Genomic DNA, 21,643 nt, shown 5'->3' with positions numbered 1-21,643 from the left:
TACCTGGGGTGGCACTTGCTGTAATAGTAGTAGTTACATTGTGGGATTACCCTGGGGTGGCACTTGCTTTTATAGTAGTAGTTACATTGTGGGATTACCCTGGGGTGGCGCGTGGCCCAGTTTTGCAGCGTGTATATTTATGCCCCATATCTCATACACTGAGAGCCTTAGCACTCGCTCAGCGATCTGATTGGCTGTAGCAGCAGAGAAATGCTGTCTATCCAACGCAAAAGCCAATCAAATGACGACCGATGATTAAAGGTCTCCGCCCACATATCCTCGTGACTCCAACGGCTTGTTTACAACGGTATGTAGTCCCCGCCCACGTCCCTCCCTCGGCGAGTTCCCATAGGCTGGATGTCGCTGAGGCGCGCTCCGATTGGCCCGCGTGCATGCTGGCTCCTCCCTCTCGGCGGTGGGTATATCTCCGTGTGCTCGCGCGGCCTTTGTGGGAGTCTGCGCCATGTCCTCCCGCCTGCTCCCGCTGTGCCTCCTTCTCCTGGGGGTGCCGGGCTCCGTGTCCCTCCACATCCCCCCGCACAATGAAACGGCCCGGGTGGCCCGCTTCGTGGCGCACCACTGTGACTGGGGGGCCCTGGCCACCATCTCCAGCCACGAGCCGGTCAGAGGCCAGCCCTTCGCCAACGTGTTCTCCGTGAGTGACGGGGCCCCGGGGGCCGGCAGCGGGGTGCCTTACTTCTACCTCACCGACATGGAGATCTCCGTGCAGGACCTGCAGGTGAGGAGCGGCGCGCAGGGGCCCTGGCGGCTGCCGGGACAACGTGACACACTGTGAGGCGGATACCATGGCAACATGACACCTCAGGGGTCAGGTGAACGGTCAGTGATGCTGTTACCATGGCAACGTGACATGCCCGAGGTCAGGTGACCCTCAGTGATGCTGTTGCTATGGCAATGTTGCACGTCAGAGATCAGGTGACCTTCAGGATGCTATTACTGTGGCAACAAGACACCTCAGAGTTCAGGGGAGCCTCAGTGACCCTGTTGCTATGGCAACAGGGTATTCGGGGGGGCCCTCAGTGATGCTGCTACTATGGCAACACGTCATGGTCAGAGGTCAAGTGATGCTGTTTCCATGGCAATATTAAACCTGCGTGTTAAGGTGACCCCACACTAATGCTGTTAGGGTAACAGTGATGCTCCGTGATGCTGTTACTGTTGGGTTTTTGGGACGGGTAACATTTGGAACGGCAATCAGGCATATTTGGTCTTGGGACCGTCGGTGATTTGGTGGTGTTACTATGAGAATACAGCTCCTCAGTGGTTGGGTTACCCTGTGTGGTGCTATTGCTTTGGTGCAGCTTCGATGTTAGGTGAAACTTAGTCATTGATCTATCTTGGTATAATAATATTGTACAGCACACAAGGCATTGGGCTATTGCCCGTTATATGCCATCTTTGGGACTCGGTTGTCAAAAAATAATGTGTAGCTGTACTGGTTATTTCATATGAGAACAAAGGAACATAAAAGTTACAAATATAGGAAGCCTGATGCCGTTTCCTGGACCAACAAATGGTTCTTTTGTTATTCAGAAAGTGAGAAAATCAATACATTGGGCAGGGAGATGATTACAGCGGAGATGGGGGGTTAGAGCGGGGGCACATTTGTTCCTAGCAGTGAAGGAATAAGTGATATTGTCTGTCATACACACACACACACACACACACACACACACGTACATTCAGGGGTTTGTATCAAGGACTAATGCACCAACATTTCCGGCTCTTCATTGGATTCAAATATTGGTGTATATGACCTCAATATAATACATTTATCTTCATTTATATTGACGTTCTGCCAAGATTGATTTCACATATTGTGGATATCCAGCAATATGAGCAAGTTCCTGGCTGGAACAATCACTTACTTGTTATCTCAGTTGCAGTGTTGACATTTTATCTCTGGTTCATTCCTACAATTACATGTGTAATTGGTGTGTATCAAAAGCAGTATGTGTTCTATTTCCAGTGTGATGTTTCTTTTACTGCGCTGGTTGTAGTTGGGCCAGTGTGTAATTTGGTAAGACTCATAATCATGTCTTCGTAGTATATGAAACAACTATAAAAAGTAACATTGAGGGCATTGCTTTCATGAATGTGTCATTTTTAGAAGTTAAATTAAATTAAATGGACAACAGTCCTGTTTAGGTGTCATAGAAATTTATATAATGAATACAAATGAAGGGCTTAACCCAGACGTGCAGGAACTATTTTTGGGTGTGGGTGCTGTACATATCAAACCAGTAACCATTAATAATACATTTTATAATATTGTAATACATTATCATAATACACTTTTAAACCTTGGGGTGTGGTTAAGCAGCCCCTTGTTGCAGCCCCCATGGTTTAAGCATATGACCAAACTATCTCTGCACTTTTTCCAGTTTGCAATGTTATCTTACCAATTATTTCACATTTAAGGGCTACCTGTTCTGTTACCATTAGTAATACACACTACGACTATAATGTGGTGTTAACATTATTCTGGAAAGGGGTGCGCAAAGTGGGGGGGTCGCGACATTTTTTTTTGGGGGGGGGGGGTGCGGTGGTTACAGGGGCCCCGCGCTCTTCCCCAAGGCTTTTAAATGAAATGCCGGGGAGGCGCGCGGCCTCTGTAAATTTCCCTTACCTGGTCTGAGCTGCCTCTTCGGCGACGCGCTGCCATGACAACGCGGGGTCAAATGGCAATGCGTTGCCATGACAATGCAGCATCGCATAACGTCATATGACGCCGCAAAGCTCAGAGCCAGTATGGCAAGGGGGCCGTGAGCAGGGGGGACAGCTGACAGGGGGGGACGCAAACAGAAAAGTTTGCGCACCCCTGCTCTGGGACACTGTGCTGTATTTTACACCAGGGGTGCACAAACCTGGTGCCTTACCTTATCTGGTCTGAAGCGTCAAATGACATGGAGCGACCATGACGTCAAGACACATGACCCTGCAGCGTCATTTGAAGACGCCTCTACAAAGCCGACTGAATTACGGTAAGTCTAGTTGCAGAAGCCATCGCATTCCTCCGGCATTTCATTTAAATGCCTTGGGGAATAGCGTGGGGCCTCTGCAACCGCTGTGTCTTCCCCTCCCTACCCCCCACCCGCCAAATCTATGCTCACCCCTGTTTTACACAACAGGGCAATAATATGCGATTACTAATAATCTCACGCACTAGGGACGTACCATGCGTTACCATTCAATTCATGCACCAGAACCAACATGATCTTGTCACTAATCGCACACAGAAAAGGCTCCCTTGATCACCTCAGCCCACGCTGGGACCATTCAAAGTGCGATCTTTCATTAAAATCAAAGTGCTGTAAAAAATATGTCAGAGAGATGGCCCAGTTTGCTTCACAAACGTTTCATGAATGTTTATTAGCTCACGAAAAGATACAAACTTTGTCAAGTATGTAAGGTGATAATGGCTTACTGATTGATGCCCTTTTATTGTCTCTGGAAAGTAAGAGGAGTTTAAGCAAACTTGATGCAGGTGCCCATTTTTTCGCCACATTTACCTGCATTGATGTCAGTGGAGATGAGTGGTTTTAATTTTCTGAATTTTGGCGTTTTTACGGCACATGAATGTTCGTTATTTGCCATATTCACCAGAATATATTGTACCCTTGTGTTCGGCAACCTGTATGACTATCGAGTGCTGTCCAACATTTTCAGGTGACTTTGGAGCACAATATGAGCCAGAACCCCTCCTTGGCAATTCCATGTTGGGGTCCAAATTATAAAGCTATGCAGCATGATAATTGCAGAAAAATATAATTTCCTTCTCTTGATACATAGTGTCTCAAATGTGCATTATACTAGGCTTTTTATCAAAGGCTACCTACTGCAACATTGGAACAGTACTGCACTTATAAAGAAAAGTGCAACTAGTTGATTTTTTTTGTTATAGAGAAAAAAACGCTACTGGAAGTGAACTGGCTCACCCGGCTCCTTACGTCAGCAGGGATTTATTTCTACGTTGCATATAACGGTGTGATCTTGGTTAGAATTTAATCTGTTCCTGAACCTGCACCTGATTTGGAAGTGTTGGGTTTCTGGGCAAGCCCGTTCTTAGACGTCACAGTAATGGGGTCATTCTTTATACTTCAGTGCGGCCGTTAGGGCTTTTACCTGCCAAAAATAGCTGTTATAGTCAATAGGAGCTTGCACCCGAAAATGACCAAATGGAGCTTCAGTTTTATAGAATTTCCCCCTTTGTATCACACCACCAATGGTATAGATACAACACATTATGTACCACTGTCTCATGATTTAGGTTTAACAAACAGGAACTTTTTACATACTGGTAATATTCATGCCACGGGTTATGCAAATCCCTTGGAGAGGATTGGAGGGGAAGAGTTGAGCAGCCTGCTTATCTCTGTGATTTTCCTGACTGTGCGGCTTATTTGAACATTCCAACGCAGTGACAAGGAATGCAGTGTGAAGTAATGGGCCTCGTCTTTCTAACCTTGGGCTGTGCAATATGTTTCAGGCCACTCCAGCATTGTTATAGGAGCAGTCCAAGCGGACGTTTTTTTTTTTTTTTCAACCAAAAGTTTTTTTATTTTTGTTGAGTGCATGGTACAATAATCACATTTTCTTCCAACCCATTGTCTTATACAAATGTATCCACAACAACTCATATTATAATTATACTCACAAAAGACATACTGGGGATACGAACAGACCAACAAGACGTACCGACATACTACACCAGGGGGGGGGGAGGTAGGAAGGGGGGGGGCGGGGAGGGGGTTGCCATCGAACGATTCCAGTTCAGCTGGGCTCCACATAGGGGTTGTGGTTCTCGCTGCTTCCCGGACTTCTTGGGCTTATAGGACAGCCAATCCGCAAGATCTCACAGTGACTGCTGTCGTAGCGTTGGTTGCTGAACTCTTCTGGATTATCTTGGCCCTTGTCTATCCTTTTCTCTGCCCCTTTTATTTATCTCCTTGTTTTGATAATCGTCTATGTCTCCCTGTCTTCTACACTCCATCCAAGGAGAACGCGTCTACAACTATTAAAGCAGTATATTGGAGGCGTTGACCCCAGGGATATCGTTCAGAGCTAGCCATGGTGACCAGACTTTGAGAAAATTTGTGCCGGTGTCGTTAACCAGACTTGTTAACTGTTCCATCCGGCAAACGTGCCAAATTCGATTTCTGATTTTTGGGATGTTTGGTATGTCCGGTTGCTTCCACAATGCTGCGAGTTCGCACCTCAGGGCGGTTGCAAAATGTGCAATTAATTTGTGCTCCGACCTGTTTAGCCCCTGAGTGCGTCTGGCCAGCAGAAACAACCAGGGGTCCAAAGGGATCGTGCAGTCGAGAATTCTCTGAAGCCAATTTCTGATCTCCTCCCAGATTGGGAGTACCTTGGTGCAGCCCCACAGCATGTGTAGCAAGTCTGCCTGCTCCCCACATTGTTTAGGGCACAATGGGGGGTAACCTCTGACAAACTTTGATAATCGTGTTGGAGTCAGATACCACCTCATTAGGACTTTATACGCGTTCTCCTTTAATGTCGTGCAAATCGAGCTTTTAGCTGCCGCCAAGCTAATTTGATCCCAGTCTTTGTCCTCTAATGTGTCTCCTAGATCTCTTTCCCACCTGTTCCTATATTTTAATGTCACGTCAGCGTCAGGAGTCGGACAGACCACCGCTTTATACATTGTAGAGATAAGTCCCTTGGTTCCTGATCCAACAGAACAGAGCTGCTCAAAATTAGTGCGTTTAGCGCGGATGGGAAATTTGTCATAGAAAGCTCTTAGCTGGAGGTATCTAAAGAATTCTGAATTTGGAATTGACTTTTCTGACTTAATTTGCTCAAACGATTTAATCGATATTCTACCCTCCAGGTGTCGAAGGCGAGTATAACCCTTCTGTGTCCATGTAATAAAATCTTTCTTCTGCAGGCCCGGAGCGAAATCAGGGTTCCCCAAAATTGGGGTCATCAAGGAGTGTTGTCTCATCAAGACGTGCTTATATTTGCTTTTGTCCCAGACTGCCAAAGAGCTGACTACCGCGGGGAGCGGGTTTGTGAAGTCCTTGCGGACCTTGTTTGGAAGCCATATCAGATCCTGCAGTGCCACCGGGGCACAGCAGGCCGCCTCCAGCGCTACCCATCGCCTCTGGATAGGGTGGGTATGCCACTGGATGATTTGGGTTAATTGGGCCGCTCTATAGTACGACAACAGGCAAGGTACCGCTAGTCCTTCTTTTGTAGTGGGTCGAATTAGTATACTAGTTTTGATACGGGGGGTTTTATTACCCCAGATAAATTTCACCATTGCGGACTGTAACCGTAGGATCTCCTCCCTATTTATTGGGACCGGAAGAGTCTGAAATAGGTATAGTATCCTGGGTAGGAGATTCATTTTCAGTGATTGGATCTTCCCGATCCAGGATATGTTGTACCCTGCCCATTTCCGGAGATCTTCCTTCAGTGTCCGAATTAATCTGGGGTAATTCGCTTTATAAAGGGTATCTGATTGTTTTGTGATATTTATTCCTAGATATTTGATGCAGGAGGCTTGCCATTTGAATTCAAAATTTAGTGTGATCAATTTCTCAGTGGCCTTAGGTAAATTGATATTCAGTGCCTCTGATTTTGCCTGGTTAATTTTAAATCCCGATATTGTGTTAAATTCCCCTAGTAATTGGAAGACGTTCGGCAGAGAGGTGAGGGGCTGTGATAGAGTGAGTATCACGTCATCAGCATACAGGGCCACCTTGTGTGGCTGGTCACTGATTTGGATACCTGTTATATTTGGGCTGAGACGGATGTGTGCCGTCAGGGGTTCAATACAAAGCGCAAAGAGGAGGGGTGACAGGGGACAGCCCTGTCTGGTGCCGCTCTTTATCTGGAATTCTTCCGAAGGGAAGCCCTGGTGTCGGACCTTCGCCGTCGGTCCCTGATACAAAGCGAGAATTGCCTCTATCATTCTCCTTCCCAGCCCGAACGCCCCAAGCGTCGCCCTCAGGTAGGGCCAGTCTATTCTGTCGAACGCTTTTTCAGCATCTAGACTAAGCACCATAGACGGGATATGTTTTTTCTGCGCCAGATCAATTAAGTCAATAATCCGTCTGGTGTTATCAGCTGCTTGTCGACCACATATGAACCCTACTTGATCAGGATGGACCAACTTGGACAACACCTGGTTAAGGCGGTTAGCTAATAGTTTGGAAAAGATTTTTATATCCGAGTTTATTAACGAGATGGGTCTGTAGCTTTTACAGTCCGCTGGGTCTTTTCCTTGTTTGTAGATTACAGAGATTGACGCCTGGAGCATCGAGCTCGGGATAGGGGCACCATCCAGAAAGGAATTACAAAGTTTTAGTAAATGAGGAGCTAGTATTTTACGAAATTTCTTATAATAGAGGTTGGAAAAGCCATCTGGGCCTGGGGCCTTGGCTGCTTTCAATGACTTCATTACCTCTAGGAGTTCCTCGCTAGTAAATTCTGCCTGGAGTGCGTCCCTCTTCTCTCTGGTTACTGTAGGCAGCTGTGCCTCAGTCAAGAACGTCTTAAGCCGTGTTTGTGTGGTTGGCGTGTGAGCCACCTTCGCCCCATCGTATAGGGTCTCGTAATATTCCTTAAATTCATTGACTATTTTTTTAGGGTCCGAGGTCAGGTCCCCGTGTTTTGTTCGAATTGTATGAATTTGGGAGACCTGGTTTTTGTCTCTTAGCTTATTGGCAAGTAGGGTATCTGGCCTGTTTGCTTTTTCAAAATATTTCCGCTTAGTCCATGTCAGCTCTTTTTCAGCCCGGGAGGTTAACAAAATATTCAGTTTGGTTTTGGTGTCTAGCAACTCCTTAAGGGTCATCGCGTCTTTATTCTTTTTGTGTCGAGTTGAGAGGACTGCTAATTCTGCTTGTAAGTGATTGATTTTTTTGTCCTTCTCTCTCTTTCGCCTGCTTGCAATCCTCATGAGCTCTCCTCTCAGAGTCGCCTTATGGGCCTCCCATAAGATAGCCTGCGAAGTCACACTTCCTATATTCTCCTGAAAATATTCCCTGATCTTGTCCCCTACGTTTTGACCATTTACTTATTAGATATTTATCCATATATATTTAGGCACTGTACCGTGTATGAGTCTCACTAGATGTGCTAAAAACTGAGCTTTGTCTGTGTTTTATGTTATGTCTCTGGTTTTAACCCCTACGTTTTGTGCAATTGCGGGGATCTTTAGTAAAACTTCATTTAGTTTCCAGTTCGCTCCTGGTCTGTCCAGACTAAAATTAGTGCACCGTAGCTCAATCGGTGCATGATCTGACCACGAAATATCGTGGATGCCCGTGTGGGAAATCTGTGAAACCATTCTACTTGATACAAACAGGTAGTCTATCCGACTGAATCTGTCATGGGGATGCGAGTAGAATGTGAAACCTTTATCCTGGCGGTGCTGTTCTCGCCAAATATCTAGTAGGTTATTGGAATGTAGCCCTCTATTCCAAGTTTGTCTTATCTTAGAGCTATTTTTACCGCCCGGAGTGCATCTGTCCATTATAGGGTCTAGGGTTTGGTTGAAGTCGCCCCCCAGTATTACACAACCTTGCGCTACTCTCCGGAGTACAGCGAAAAATCTGTCTAAGAAAGCTTCCGTGCCTTCACTTGGAGCATAAACATTTGCCAGCGTGATTGGTTGACCTCTTATTTCACCGACTAAAATGAGAAATCGGCCGTTGTAGTCTTTTTTAATGGTCGTGATCGTCAGGGGCAAACGGTTATGCACCAGAATGGCTACTCCTCTTTTTTTTTTTGTGGCTGAGGCTGAGAACCAGTTCTTATATCTATGGTCGATAAATTTTGGGGAGTTAGTTTTAGAAAAATGAGTTTCCTGTAAGAGGATGATGTCAGGGTCTGTTTTTTTATAGTCAGCTAAAGCTAGTCTGCGTTTCCCTGGATTATTAAAACCTTTAACGTTATGTGAGATAATGGTAATCCCTTTATTCATGTTTGTGGTTCCCAACCTTTACTCTTGCGGAAGCAGCCGTCTGAGCCTCTGGTGACAGCGATGTGGGTGGCGGGAGTTCCTGTGCTGGATTCTGCTTGTCCGCAGTCTGGAGCCATGGCATAGGGGTACAGGGGGAAACACACTGGGGAAACATAAAAAAACACAGTTCAACAAACATTTCAACACATATCAACATTCCGGGGACTGGGCGAGAGCTAGCTCCCCCAATCTCCTTCTCTGCCCTTCTCAGGCGTGCAGCCTGGATGGAGTACGGGATGGCCCTCCTTCCCCCTCTCCCATCCTTCTTGGCTGGCCTAAGTGGGACTTTCATGGGCCTCTCGTGGGTCGTCTCTCCCACGCCCATGTGGAGACTCATGCTCAAAGCCTTCGCGAGGGGCAGCGCTCCCCCCCTCCTCCCTTATCTAAGCAACGTAGTAGTGAATTAGTGTAACGGCCACTTTGTGTAACTTTGCGTGCTACCTGTAAGTGCAGCTTAATACTTTAACTATTGGAGTGTAACTGTTAACTTGTACAAAATAACTGTTTGCCCCTGTTTGCTATCCTTTCTTGTACTTTCCTGCCTGTCTCCGTGTCTATGTACGTTCCAACCCTCTGTTGTGCTGGGTACTATATTGCTCGTTAGTGGTGTATGGTAGGCTATGACTGACTAGCCCTTCATGCTATGCCCCCGCCTCTCTGCTCTCCTGCTAAGTGCTGGTGAATCAATTGGGTCTCCCCTCCCTCCGCCCCTCCGATTCCCGGATAGAATCATTATTCCCTGCTTCCGCTGCGGGGTAGTGTCTTTGCCCGTGTTTGTCTGTTCATGCCGCCATTCGTGCTGTTAGCGCCTTAAGTCCTCGAAAGCGGTGGTGCCCCTCTTCCATTGAGTGCTGTGCTCTTCCGGTGCTTGCCGGTGCTTCTTTCCGGCGTATCTGCTCCTCTGCCACCTCCAAGATGGCGTCTGGTCCACTTCCGGTGACGTATTTCCGTCGGCCGCCATTTTCCTTCAGTCAGCCCGCGGAGAAGGACGTCTCCTCACCTGTTCCCGCGCCTGGAGGCCCTCCACTTCCGCAACGAAGCCATGCTGTGAGCCGCAGTCTGGGGCACCATGTTGGGCGTCTTGCGTTCCATCTCAAGTCGCCATTTGCAGCATCAGGTAAGGTTTTGGGTTTTCTTTTCCAGGCAATCCGAGAAGTCCTCTTAGTGGTATTACCGGCAGGGCAGCGATATTGACAGATATCTTGGCAAGTTCTTTGAGTGGCAAACTGGTGTGGGAAGCTTTGCTCCAACTTTTAAACTGTAATTGTAGTCAACTGGACTTAGTTGGTTTCAGGAAACTGGGGGGTTCAACGGGCCTCGGGGGATTTTGGCGCTCCCACGGTGCTCCATTCTGGATCCTCCCGTGCCTCTCTTCTGGGGCTTTGTGTCTGGCCCTCCTTCAGTCCCAGTTTATGCAGGAATTCTTCGCTTTCTCCTGGGTCTTTTATAGATATGGCCCTTCCGTTCCGTATCACCATCAGGCCAAACGGAAAAGTCCAGCGGTATCTCACCGCTCGGTCTCTCAGCAGCTTGGTGACCGGGTGTAGTGCTCTCCGTCTCGTGAGGGTGATCGGGGATAGATCCTGGAAGAGCTGGATAGCGATTCCCTCAAACCGGCATGCTCCCTCCATTCGTGCGCATTTAAAGATCGCGTCTCTGGTTTTAAAATAGTGCAACCTTGCAATTATGTCCCGCGGTTGATCAGCTGCTGCCGGGTGGCTTCGGAGGGCTCTGTGGCAGCGGTCCATCACTCTTTCTGCCGCAGGGAGATCGGGTAGTATGGATTCCAGCCATCTGGATATAAAGTCCTCTGCGTCTGTAATCGTTTCTGGGACGCTGCGCACCCTGATATTGTTTCTGCGGTCCCGGTTTTCAGCATCCTCCTGTCTGTCTAGTATCTCTGTAATTTGAGTTTGCATATATGTGATTTTTTTTATCTGCTTTTATATGTTGTTTAGAAGCGGCCGCCATCTTTTCCTCTAGGGCACCCGTTCTCTCCCCCAGCCCCTGAACCTCTTTTTTCATGTCCTGCAGTCCGACATATATCATATCTTTCATGTCCTGGTATAAGCGATCAAAATCGCATATCCGGACAGGCATCTGGGTGGGCTGATGCAGTGGGGGGTCTTCTTCCCTCTCTGAGTCTGATCCTGCTGCTGACTCTGGCGGTCCCGCTGCGGCAGCGCCTCGTGGGGTAGAACGTCCCAAATAACGCCTTAAATCGCCTTCCTTTTTCTTTTTCGCTGATAGCGGAGCCATCCTGGGGGTATCTCTTGCTCTTTTCCTGCTTTTATTTGTGGGTTTTTTCAGTGATTATTGCCGTTTTTATGACTTTGTGGGAGGTGGGGGATGGAGCTCTAGGTTTATGCTGCCATCTGCTCCAGCCTCGCGCATGCGCCTCCTCGCGGACGTTTTTTATGAATGTGTTTTTTGTCTTTCTTTTTACACAAGATTGACGCAGGGGGTCCCCGGAGCTGAACACCTTTAATTTCAGCTCAGGGGACCCTCTGTTTCCAGGGTTCCGCCCCTCGAAAGGGGGTGCTGGTACCTTGTGCAAGTTTAAAGCTCCCGCATCATGTGGGCTAATGGGAAGCCACAGCGGGTGACGTTCCTATGGGCCACGCAAGACGCGGGAGCTTTGAAAAAACAGTCATTTAGATGAGCCCCGGCTAGCAAGCAGGAGTGGCTACTGGCATCTACTATGGAGGTAAGTATCTCCGGAAGCATGGAGTCCCCAGAGTTTAACTTAATGGGGTTCAGCTATGAAGCCCCCCCCCCCCCCCCCCGGTCAATCCTGGGTTAAAAAAAGAGTAAAAATCGGCTATCTTGGGCTGACATTTTTAAAGATCACGGTGAAATTGGGAGTTCACTGTTGGAGAGCATTTGTGTCAAAATTTCTGCATGCAAGTGCCCCATATCCGTATAATATACAGGGGCCACTACGGAGATTGCATGAGAGCCACTGACAAACAGCACAGCAGAGGATTCGTATTGTTCCATTCTTGCTTTGCCAGCTTGTCTCTAAGTTACTATAGAGTGTTCTGTGTAGCTGTCTCGTGTTCATTCTTAAGCTGCGCTTATAATGCCGGCGACGGCGGGCTGCGGTCGATGAAAAATCAAATAGAGATGACTTCCAGCGATCGCGACCTCCCCCCAGAGCCGACTCCTCCTCCACCTTTTTAACTTGGGAGGTCTTTTGACTTTGCTGCAAGAACAGGACCTATTATGGTTATTTTCCCCTCATACAGAGGTAACGGGAAGGGTTCACAGTGTACTGTAGGACCTGCAGTATTGGTTATACCTTGACGTTTGGTATGCAGGCTTATAACACTTTGGCCAAAGGGTTTCACTAAATAACCAAGAGTAAACAACACTGTATAGTGCTCTAACACAGACCTGACCATTTGCTGGATAATGTGTATGAAGACATAATTCCAAATCCTTGAAGTGTCCCACGATTAATTACCCTTTGAAGCATCACACCACTTCCATTGCATCAATAAGCTGGAAGAGCAACATCCCTTGATTGATGAATACTCACACTTGCTTGTGTCCAGTCTCATACATTGAATAGGATTTCTGTGGTGTAAAAGGAGCAAATCACTCACTGTTAGATGGGTCTTCTGTGGGTCTTTTCTTCCATGGACGTGTGCTGCCTGTTCTCCAGGATATTCAGAGGTTTGATGAGGAGAGATGGAGCACTACAGGAAAAAACTGCTAGAGAGTGTGTTCCCAATAAAAAGGTTTATTGGATCAGAGCATAGCACACAAAAAATGAGCCCTGGGGCCCCCACCAACGCGTTTCGAGCTTGCGCTCTTTCTCAAGGTGCATACCCTCTGGCAAATCCCCTTACCTGATATAGGTTCATTTTCCCGCCTTTCCTCGCCACTAACCCGTCGCTCAGTAGCGTCACAAGGAGCGCGCCATGTTGCCATGGCGCCCCATGAGTCGCGCCGTCGCGCTGGGTAGAGTGGTGACGTCAGCGCGTCTTTGAACCGCAACAACAGCTTTATTTCTGTCACCTAACGAACACTAATAAAAAAACTTAAAACAACTTTATTGAACATTTTGATTATGAACAGTATACACTCTCCGTTCTCCACGAAGTGTGTATCTAAGGAAAACATTATAAAAACAACAAAAGTATTAAAACAATCCTTGGTAATTAGTGATGTTCTTTCTCTCTTTCTTGGAATACCTATATGTGACTTTTATGAATGATTTCAGTTAAGCACAAACTGTTACGCCGATGCTCGCCACAAACCGGGACCGGACCGCGGGGCTGAGGTGGGGTTATATAATCACCGACCTGAGTCCACGCAGACTGATCCGGAGTGCGCAGTTCGTAGTCGTACATCGCAGGGTCAGGATTGGAGAAGGCAGCATCGTCGTTATGGAAGCAGGAGTTCGGCAACAGGTAGTCAGGATTTCCCCGCTTCAGCTTAGGAGCGTGAGCGCGGGGGTGGCTTCTGCGCGAGGAGCGGCCTCGGCCCATGACGCCGATCTCAGCAGGAGGAGACAGCAGGCTGGCCGAAGTTCACCGCAGGGCAGCGTCGGGAAGAACCAACGCTTCAGCGCAGAAGTCCAAGGCAGGTCACTGCAAGAGGATCGCAGCAAGCCGCAGGAAAGGAAGGGTAGCCACTGCTAGGAGGGAATGCAGCAGGTACCGGTGCTGGCAACACGCTTCAGCACAGACGTCCCGGGTAGGCTACTGCAGGAGAATAGCAGCAGGCCAGTGCTGGCATCAACGCTTCAGCACAGACGTCCAGGGCAGGCCACTGCAAGGAGATAGCAGCAGGCCGCAGGAAAGGAAGGGTAGCCACTGCTAGGAGGGAATGCAGCAGTACCAGTGCTGGCATCAACGCTTCAGCACAGACGTCCAGGATAGGCCACTACAGGAGAATAGCGGCAGGCCACAGGACAGGAAGGGTAGCTACTGCTAGGAGGGAATGCAGCAGTTACCAGTGCTGGCATCAACGCTTCAGCACAGACGTCCAGGGTAGGCCACTGCAAGGAGATAGCAGCAGGCCAGTGCTGGCAACAACGCTTCAGCACAGACGTCCAGGACCAGGCCTCTGGATACTCAGGAACTTGGAAGGTAAGAACGCTAGGAGAGAGGCCTGGGGTGGTTTGTGGCAGAGACAGTAACATAGAGGTAGGAATAGTTATGCTCGGCGCTGGTTCAGAGCCAACGCCTAGAATATAAAGGGCGGAGATCCAATCACAGGAGGAGGGTGTGTGAGAATTCCTCCAATGAAGTAGCACAGGGCAGAAGTTGCAATGAGAGGCAGCACCTGTGCCATAGATTGTCAGAGGAAGCTTGCAACTGCACAGGTCTGCACGGCAATAGTCAAAGCCAGTAGTGGATTCCTTACAGTACCCCCCCCTTCAGGTGAGACCTCCGGACGAACAAGATCCATCACAGATTTGGGGGACATGGAATTGTTCCTAAACCTCCTTAGGCGAGAGGTGGCGTTGAAAGCCCATAGTTTGTTGGGATTCCTTACAGTACCCCCACCACTGGGTGAGAAGCCTGGGTGAACAGGACCATTCATAGGTCTGGGAGACATTGAGTTGTTCCTGAAGTGTCTCCGGCGAGAATTAGGTCCACAATCCAGATGTACATTGGCGAGTGCCATGAAAGACAGCGGTGGTACTGCAGTTCTTGGTACATGGACAATGGGACCTGAGGGCTCCGGAATGGGAACATCGGAAGGACAGTAGCCAGGTGTCCGGTGCATAGTAATAGTCCAAGAGTATGGGACACAGGACACAGATTGTTGGACAAAAATGGCAGAGGGACCTTCAGAGAAGGCAATGTCTTTGGTGAAATCAGCACGGAGGAAGTTGCGAGAGTCTTTAGCTTCCAAGGAATTCCGGGTGGTTGTTAGCAAGGGAATGGGGCGGGAGGGTTCACTACACACTATTGCAGCGGTACTTTTGATACCAAGCAGGGTTGCTATCCCAAGCAATTTGCGAGAGTCTGTAGCAGTGTGTATGCAACTCATGGTACTGGCAGTTGAAGAAGGATCCGCTTCCTTTGGTTTGTGATCTTTAGAGAGAATCAAATCCGAAATTGTGGCCTTGGCGAAGGACATAATAAGCATGTCTATACCCATAGTGGACCCATAGAGAACAGGAACGGACGCTTCAGGTAAAGCGACGAGGTCCAGTAAGGGTGTCTTCGTCTTAGGGAGAGGCCAATTGCCATACAGAACGGGCACTTTGGGCACCGCACAGAGACCTGCGAGTAAGGAGTCTGTTTGAAAGGTGAGAAAACAGATTTTATCCAAAAAACAAGGCAGGCGGTTAAGCGGTGCATCGACCTTAGGGAAAAAAGTCTTGGGGTTAAAGCTGGGTGCCTCCAACACAGAGAAAGAAGACAGAGAACTAGAGCTTGGCTTCAGAGTGGAGGTCCCAGGTACCCAGGTCTCACATGATACTGTGGGAGAAGCAATGCAAATTGTTACTGTTTTAAACATAGGGTTTTTAACATCGGTAGCTCCAGGCACCTTTTTGAGAGGTAACCCTAGTCTTGGGACAGGACAGTCAATAGCAAGTACCCCAAGTATTGTGGAAGACACAGAGAAATATAAGTCCATTTTTAAGACGGTATCTTCTGAAAAAAGAAAAAGTTCCAAATGCGATACCCCTGAGTTCGTGGTAGTAGACATACAGTCAGTAGTGGATACCCCGAATACTGTGGGCGAATCAGCGTGAAACAGTATTATTGCAGGAATGGGCATCCCAGACTTAAAGTCATTTTTGATCATCCCGGAGGCTGTGGCATGATCCGTGAGAGAAACTGGGTAAAACTCTTCAACAGACACAAGGGACATCTTGCTTGTTACAGAATTGGGTCCCTGAGAATCCCTAGTGAGGGCATCAGACTCCATGGGAGACTTAGTGACAGGGGTTTTGGAACTGATAAAAGGAATTGCAGGTATCACAGATTTAATAGGAGAAATACCTTGCAAAACAGAAATTTTAGTAAAGGTGATAGGCATCACAGATAGGACAGACAGAAGTAAGCTAGGCAAGGTTGCTTCTATAACAGAAGATTTGACAGCGGCAAAGCTTAACTCAGCGGCTGCTGGAGAACTTTTAACTACAGTGAGAAGGGGCTGCAGATTTACAAAGTCAGGGATAAAGGGAGTCTCAAACTTGAAAGCCTGATCCTTCAAAAAGAAGGGCCCTAACTTTAATGGTACTGAGGGAGCAACAGCAGATACGCTGATCTCAGAAGGGGTCACTTGGAAAGGAGCATAATATGTACTGTTCGCTTTAAACCCTAGGATTTGAGAAAAGGAGAACTCAGACAGTGCAAGTGGGGCAACCACGACTGTGCTGGCCTCTGAAGTGGGTATTTGGGAAAGAGTGTCTGGGACTTCAGAAGCGACAACAGATTCCACGAAAAGGGGTCTATGCTCAGAAGCAGGGGTCTCAGCTCTCTGAGTGGCAGACGGGGTGAGTGAAATACCTAGGAGTAGGGATTCTGCGAACAGGTTTAGAGAAACAAACGGCTCCAGAATACTTTTTACTGGAGCCAGTATATTTGCCGAAAGTTCAGGGGGCATAGCCCCGAGAATTTTAGCCGAGTCAGAGGACAAAAGGGGTTGATCCTCTGAGGCTAAGGAGGTGTCCCTGACTGACGAACTAAAGGGATCTACCAAGGAAGGTTCACAGGGCTGACCTGCAGGGGTTAACATAGGAAAAACCCCAAGGGTTAAATTACTCTGTACCTGAGAATCAGAGAAATAGAAGCTAGTCTCCGAGAGTGGGGTCATAGGGGGTTCTGCCTCTTGCCCTAGGGACCTATCATTAGACTGCGGAATACTAGGGTTAGCAGTAGGAACCTCACAGAGCAGACTAGCAGGGGTTAATACAGAAAAAACCTCGGAAACAGAGCTTAGAATTTTTGGTTTAGGAAAAGAGGGCAAACAGGATTCATTCTCTGGTGCTAGGGAAGACACACTGACCTGGGTACTGCAGGGATTTACAGTGGGGAACGCATAAGCCTGACTAGCAGGGGTTAAGACCGAAATAACCTCAGGGACAGAACTTAGGGAGGTTAACTCAGGATTAGGGAGCGTGGCAGCTTCTTCCTTAGCGGGCAGCGACAGAGAAATGGTTTGACCATTCTTAGGAGAGAGAGGTAACCCCACAGGTTTAGTAACAGGACTGGCAGCACAGAGAATCTGCCAAGCAGCAGCATAGCTGGCAAGGAGGGGATCCTGTTCTATTATGTGAGTGTCTAGTGTTGAGGAAAGTACATGGAGTGTATCTTGAGACTGGGCCAACATGAGGAGGGCGCTCTGTTCTACTAGATGAATGTCCAGTGATGAGGCCAGGGCATAGATTGCCTCTTGGGCGTCGGCCAGTTCCATAGGGTTCACATTATCCCAGGTTAAAGGGGAATCAGGGGAGCGAATACATTCGGCTAGAGACTGTTTTAAGTTCAGGATACAGTAAGCCTTAATAAAGAGATCACAACGGCATTGTCTTTGCAAAGGGGTTAAACCTTCATAAGTCCACAGTTCATCAATCAGGGGTAGTACTTCACACAAATACTGGCCTTCATAGTGGGACTGATACGCAGGACGGGACATAACTTCAGTTGGAAAATTGCCATCCCCCGCCACGGCGCGGTCCGGTTTTAACGGGCCGAGCATACTGTTACGCCGATGCTCGCCACAAACCGGGACCGGACCGCGGGGCTGAGGTGGGGTTATATAATCACCGACCTGAGTCCACGCAGACTGATCCGGAGTGCGCAGTTCGTAGTCGTACATCGCAGGGTCAGGATTGGAGAAGGCAGCATCGTCGTTATGGAAGCAGGAGTTCGGCAACAGGTAGTCAGGATTTCCCCGCTTCAGCTTAGGAGCGTGAGCGCGGGGGTGGCTTCTGCGCGAGGAGCGGCCTCGGCCCATGACGCCGATCTCAGCAGGAGGAGACAGCAGGCTGGCCGAAGTTCACCGCAGGGCAGCGTCGGGAAGAACCAACGCTTCAGCGCAGAAGTCCAAGGCAGGTCACTGCAAGAGGATCGCAGCAAGCCGCAGGAAAGGAAGGGTAGCCACTGCTAGGAGGGAATGCAGCAGGTACCGGTGCTGGCAACACGCTTCAGCACAGACGTCCCGGGTAGGCTACTGCAGGAGAATAGCAGCAGGCCAGTGCTGGCATCAACGCTTCAGCACAGACGTCCAGGGCAGGCCACTGCAAGGAGATAGCAGCAGGCCGCAGGAAAGGAAGGGTAGCCACTGCTAGGAGGGAATGCAGCAGTACCAGTGCTGGCATCAACGCTTCAGCACAGACGTCCAGGATAGGCCACTACAGGAGAATAGCGGCAGGCCACAGGACAGGAAGGGTAGCTACTGCTAGGAGGGAATGCAGCAGTTACCAGTGCTGGCATCAACGCTTCAGCACAGACGTCCAGGGTAGGCCACTGCAAGGAGATAGCAGCAGGCCAGTGCTGGCAACAACGCTTCAGCACAGACGTCCAGGACCAGGCCTCTGGATACTCAGGAACTTGGAAGGTAAGAACGCTAGGAGAGAGGCCTGGGGTGGTTTGTGGCAGAGACAGTAACATAGAGGTAGGAATAGTTATGCTCGGCGCTGGTTCAGAGCCAACGCCTAGAATATAAAGGGCGGAGATCCAATCACAGGAGGAGGGTGTGTGAGAATTCCTCCAATGAAGTAGCACAGGGCAGAAGTTGCAATGAGAGGCAGCACCTGTGCCATAGATTGTCAGAGGAAGCTTGCAACTGCACAGGTCTGCACGGCAATAGTCAAAGCCAGTAGTGGATTCCTTACACAAACATAGAACAAGAAACAGTATAGGCATGCATATAACCCTGATGTTATAATTTATGATTAATTACAAAAGATTACTATTCATCTGTTAAACCCATACCTGTCTATTCTTTAAACTATGAAAAGAAGTCACATATACAAAATTTCTTGTGATCCATACATGTGTAGAATCGCTAGATGTTTGAACCGTGATGTTATATATTATAAACCAATACTTTATTTGTTTGCACATAATTGTATTTTATTTTCTATTATGTATTATATTTATTTTAGTATTGGATAAGTTGATAATTGATATTGATTATACAGTGGTTTTCTTGGACTAAATGTATCACCACTACAAAGGGTGACCTGTTATGAAAAATGATTATGACAATAAGTTCATTTTTAAGAAGGGATTACAAAAGATACCGTGTTGTAAAAAATAATAATGATTGACAATTCATTTTAGAAAGGGATTTAGATCCCACTCTGAATTTAACCCAAACGGAATTCTCGTGTTTAGGGTAGAAATCCAGAAGAGTTCCCTTTTATCCAGTAAGTCCAGTCTATTGCCTCCCCTATAGGGTTTCTCAATATGCTCAATTCCTCTATATTTAAGTTTGGAAATGTCTCCATGTTTGCAATTTGTAAAATGTAGAGATACAGGGTGTGTCAGATCTCCTTTTTTAATTAGTCTAATGTGCTCCCTCATCCTGATTTTTAATGCTCGTGTGGTACGTCCTACGTACTGTTTGCCACATCCACAGTCCAATAAATAGACTATGAATGTGGCATTACAGTTTATGAATGATTTGATGGGGTATGACTATCCTGTATTGAAGGATACAAAGTTGTGTGACTGCATCATATAAGCACAAGATATGCATTTAAGACATTTGAAACATCCTTTAGGAAGATATTCCTTTGCATTAGAACATGAGGATGAAAAGAGGCTTCTTGAGATATGATTAGCTATTGTTTTGGCTTTTCTGAAAACAAAGCGAGGGCCTTCTCTATATACTTCGTTTAATAACGGATCTGCAGACAAAACATTCCAGTGTTTCTTCACAATGTCTTTAATGTTATTCACTTGAATGTTATGTTGTGTGATAAAGACTGGATTATTTGCTTCCCATTTGTTTTGACGGGTTAATCGATTTCTTTCTTTAATCAAGAGATCATCCCTATTCATGTTCCCCACCTCCTCTAGGGACCTTCTGAGGTTTAGACTAGGGTATCCCCTCTCTTCAAATCTTTTTAATAAGTCATTCGCTTGAATTATGAAATCTTCATTTTTTGAACATATTCGCTTTAGACGTATTAGTTGTCCTTTTGGAATTGAATTTAGGAGGGGTTTTGGATGACAGCTGTCAAATCTTAAATATGTGTTCCGGGAGTTTGTTTTTCTATATACATTTGAATTAATTTTCCCATCCATATCAATGAATAAAAATAAATCCAAATAATGTAAGTGATGATAATCAAAAGTGTGGGTGAATTTTAAATTTAACTCATTGTGATTAAGGTGATTGATGAATGATAAAAGTGATTCTTCCCCTCCTTCCCAAATAAATATTAAATCATCTATGAACCGTCTGTAAAACGTGATACAGTGTCGATAAGGGTTGTTATCTCCAAACACGTGCAGGCTTATAACACTTTGGCCAAAGGGTTTCACTAAATAACCAAGTAATTATTATTAAAGTATTTGAACTTTGTACTTATTACCATAACGTATTACGTGTATTTAAAGTTTTTTTTAATCTGCGAGTACCATTCTCATTGGGATTGGGAAGAATTAACTTCACTATACTTCACTATAAATTTCTGACTGGTAACAGATATATTACTATATGGCAGTTGTGAATATAGTGCCATGAGGCCTGTATCAGAATGTATCCGCTGCTGGGATCCCCGCTGCCGGCTCCTTTTAAGGTAAGTTTTTTTTTTTATTACTGGTTTTTGTAGGGGGTTAATGTAAGGGTTTTTAGGGTAGGGGGATTTAGTGTAAGGCACTTACCTTAGCAGCCGGCGGCGGTGTGTGGCACAGCGCCGGCGACCATTAGGTCCTAGACTGTCCTGTACACTTTATTTACAACTGTCGACTATCCTTCAACCAATGTCTTATCCATTAAACCATCTTAGAATCTAAACCTCACAACCCGTTTATCGGCCTGTGGGAGAGTGTGAAAGACCTTACTAAAATCTAGGTACACAGCTCCACTCTGATCTATTACCTGAGTCACAAGAGCCATCGGATTTAGTTTGAGGTTTCTTCCTCCCTCCCCCAGTAAATCCGTGCTGCCTGGGATTTTGTCAGTCGTTAGACTTTTTAGATCTTTAACCATTCTTTCTTTCAGCGGTGTTTGCACTATTTCCCCACTACTGACGTCCGGCAGCTACCAGCCTCGTCCCTACTTCTGCTTTTGGCGTGCGCCTACGCTTGTTATTCCCCAACCCCCTAGAACTACACTTGTTAATAATCCAATTTGTAGCACTCTCTCACCCAGGTGGATGATTAATGTGTTAATTTAAAATAAATTATTAGGAACAAACGATGATAAAATACAGGGCTATAAAAAAAGAAACAATTGAATAGCACATTGTGAATCCAGTAGGAGTATGTTAACCCCAGATAATTGGTGTTGATAATTGGTATCGAGCATCCTAAATACCCTACATTGCATCCTTATTGGTTGTTGCTTGGTACAGTGTATGAATGATAAACACTGTCCTTGGTGATATCTATTTGAAAGAAATCCACGAGGGAGGGGGGTGGAGGAGGGAGATATTACTAAAATACCATGATTAAAATGCCAGCAGCTGACCGGAGT

General features: G+C 47.0%; 1 protein-coding gene across 2 annotated transcripts in view; it reads left to right on the top strand.

Annotated features, from left to right (window-relative positions):
• Positions 1–417: 417 nt before the first annotated feature.
• Positions 418–21,643, top strand: part of CREG1 (cellular repressor of E1A stimulated genes 1) — a 37,509-nt gene continuing 16,283 nt past the window's right edge. Inside the window, exon 1 of one of the 2 annotated variants that reach the window (XM_075593617.1) lies at positions 418–739. In XM_075593617.1, coding sequence (XP_075449732.1) covers positions 464–739 — 276 coding nt within the window. In that variant the 5' untranslated portion in view covers positions 418–463. The remainder of the gene's footprint in view (positions 740–21,643) is intronic. The other variant, XM_075593616.1, reaches the window with a different exon arrangement.

Source organism: Ascaphus truei, chromosome 3, assembly GCF_040206685.1.
Source record: "Ascaphus truei isolate aAscTru1 chromosome 3, aAscTru1.hap1, whole genome shotgun sequence".
In the NCBI taxonomy this organism is placed as follows: domain Eukaryota; kingdom Metazoa; phylum Chordata; class Amphibia; order Anura; family Ascaphidae; genus Ascaphus; species Ascaphus truei.
Note: the sequence above shows the minus strand (reverse complement) of the source record. Positions and strands in the feature narration are given on the sequence as shown.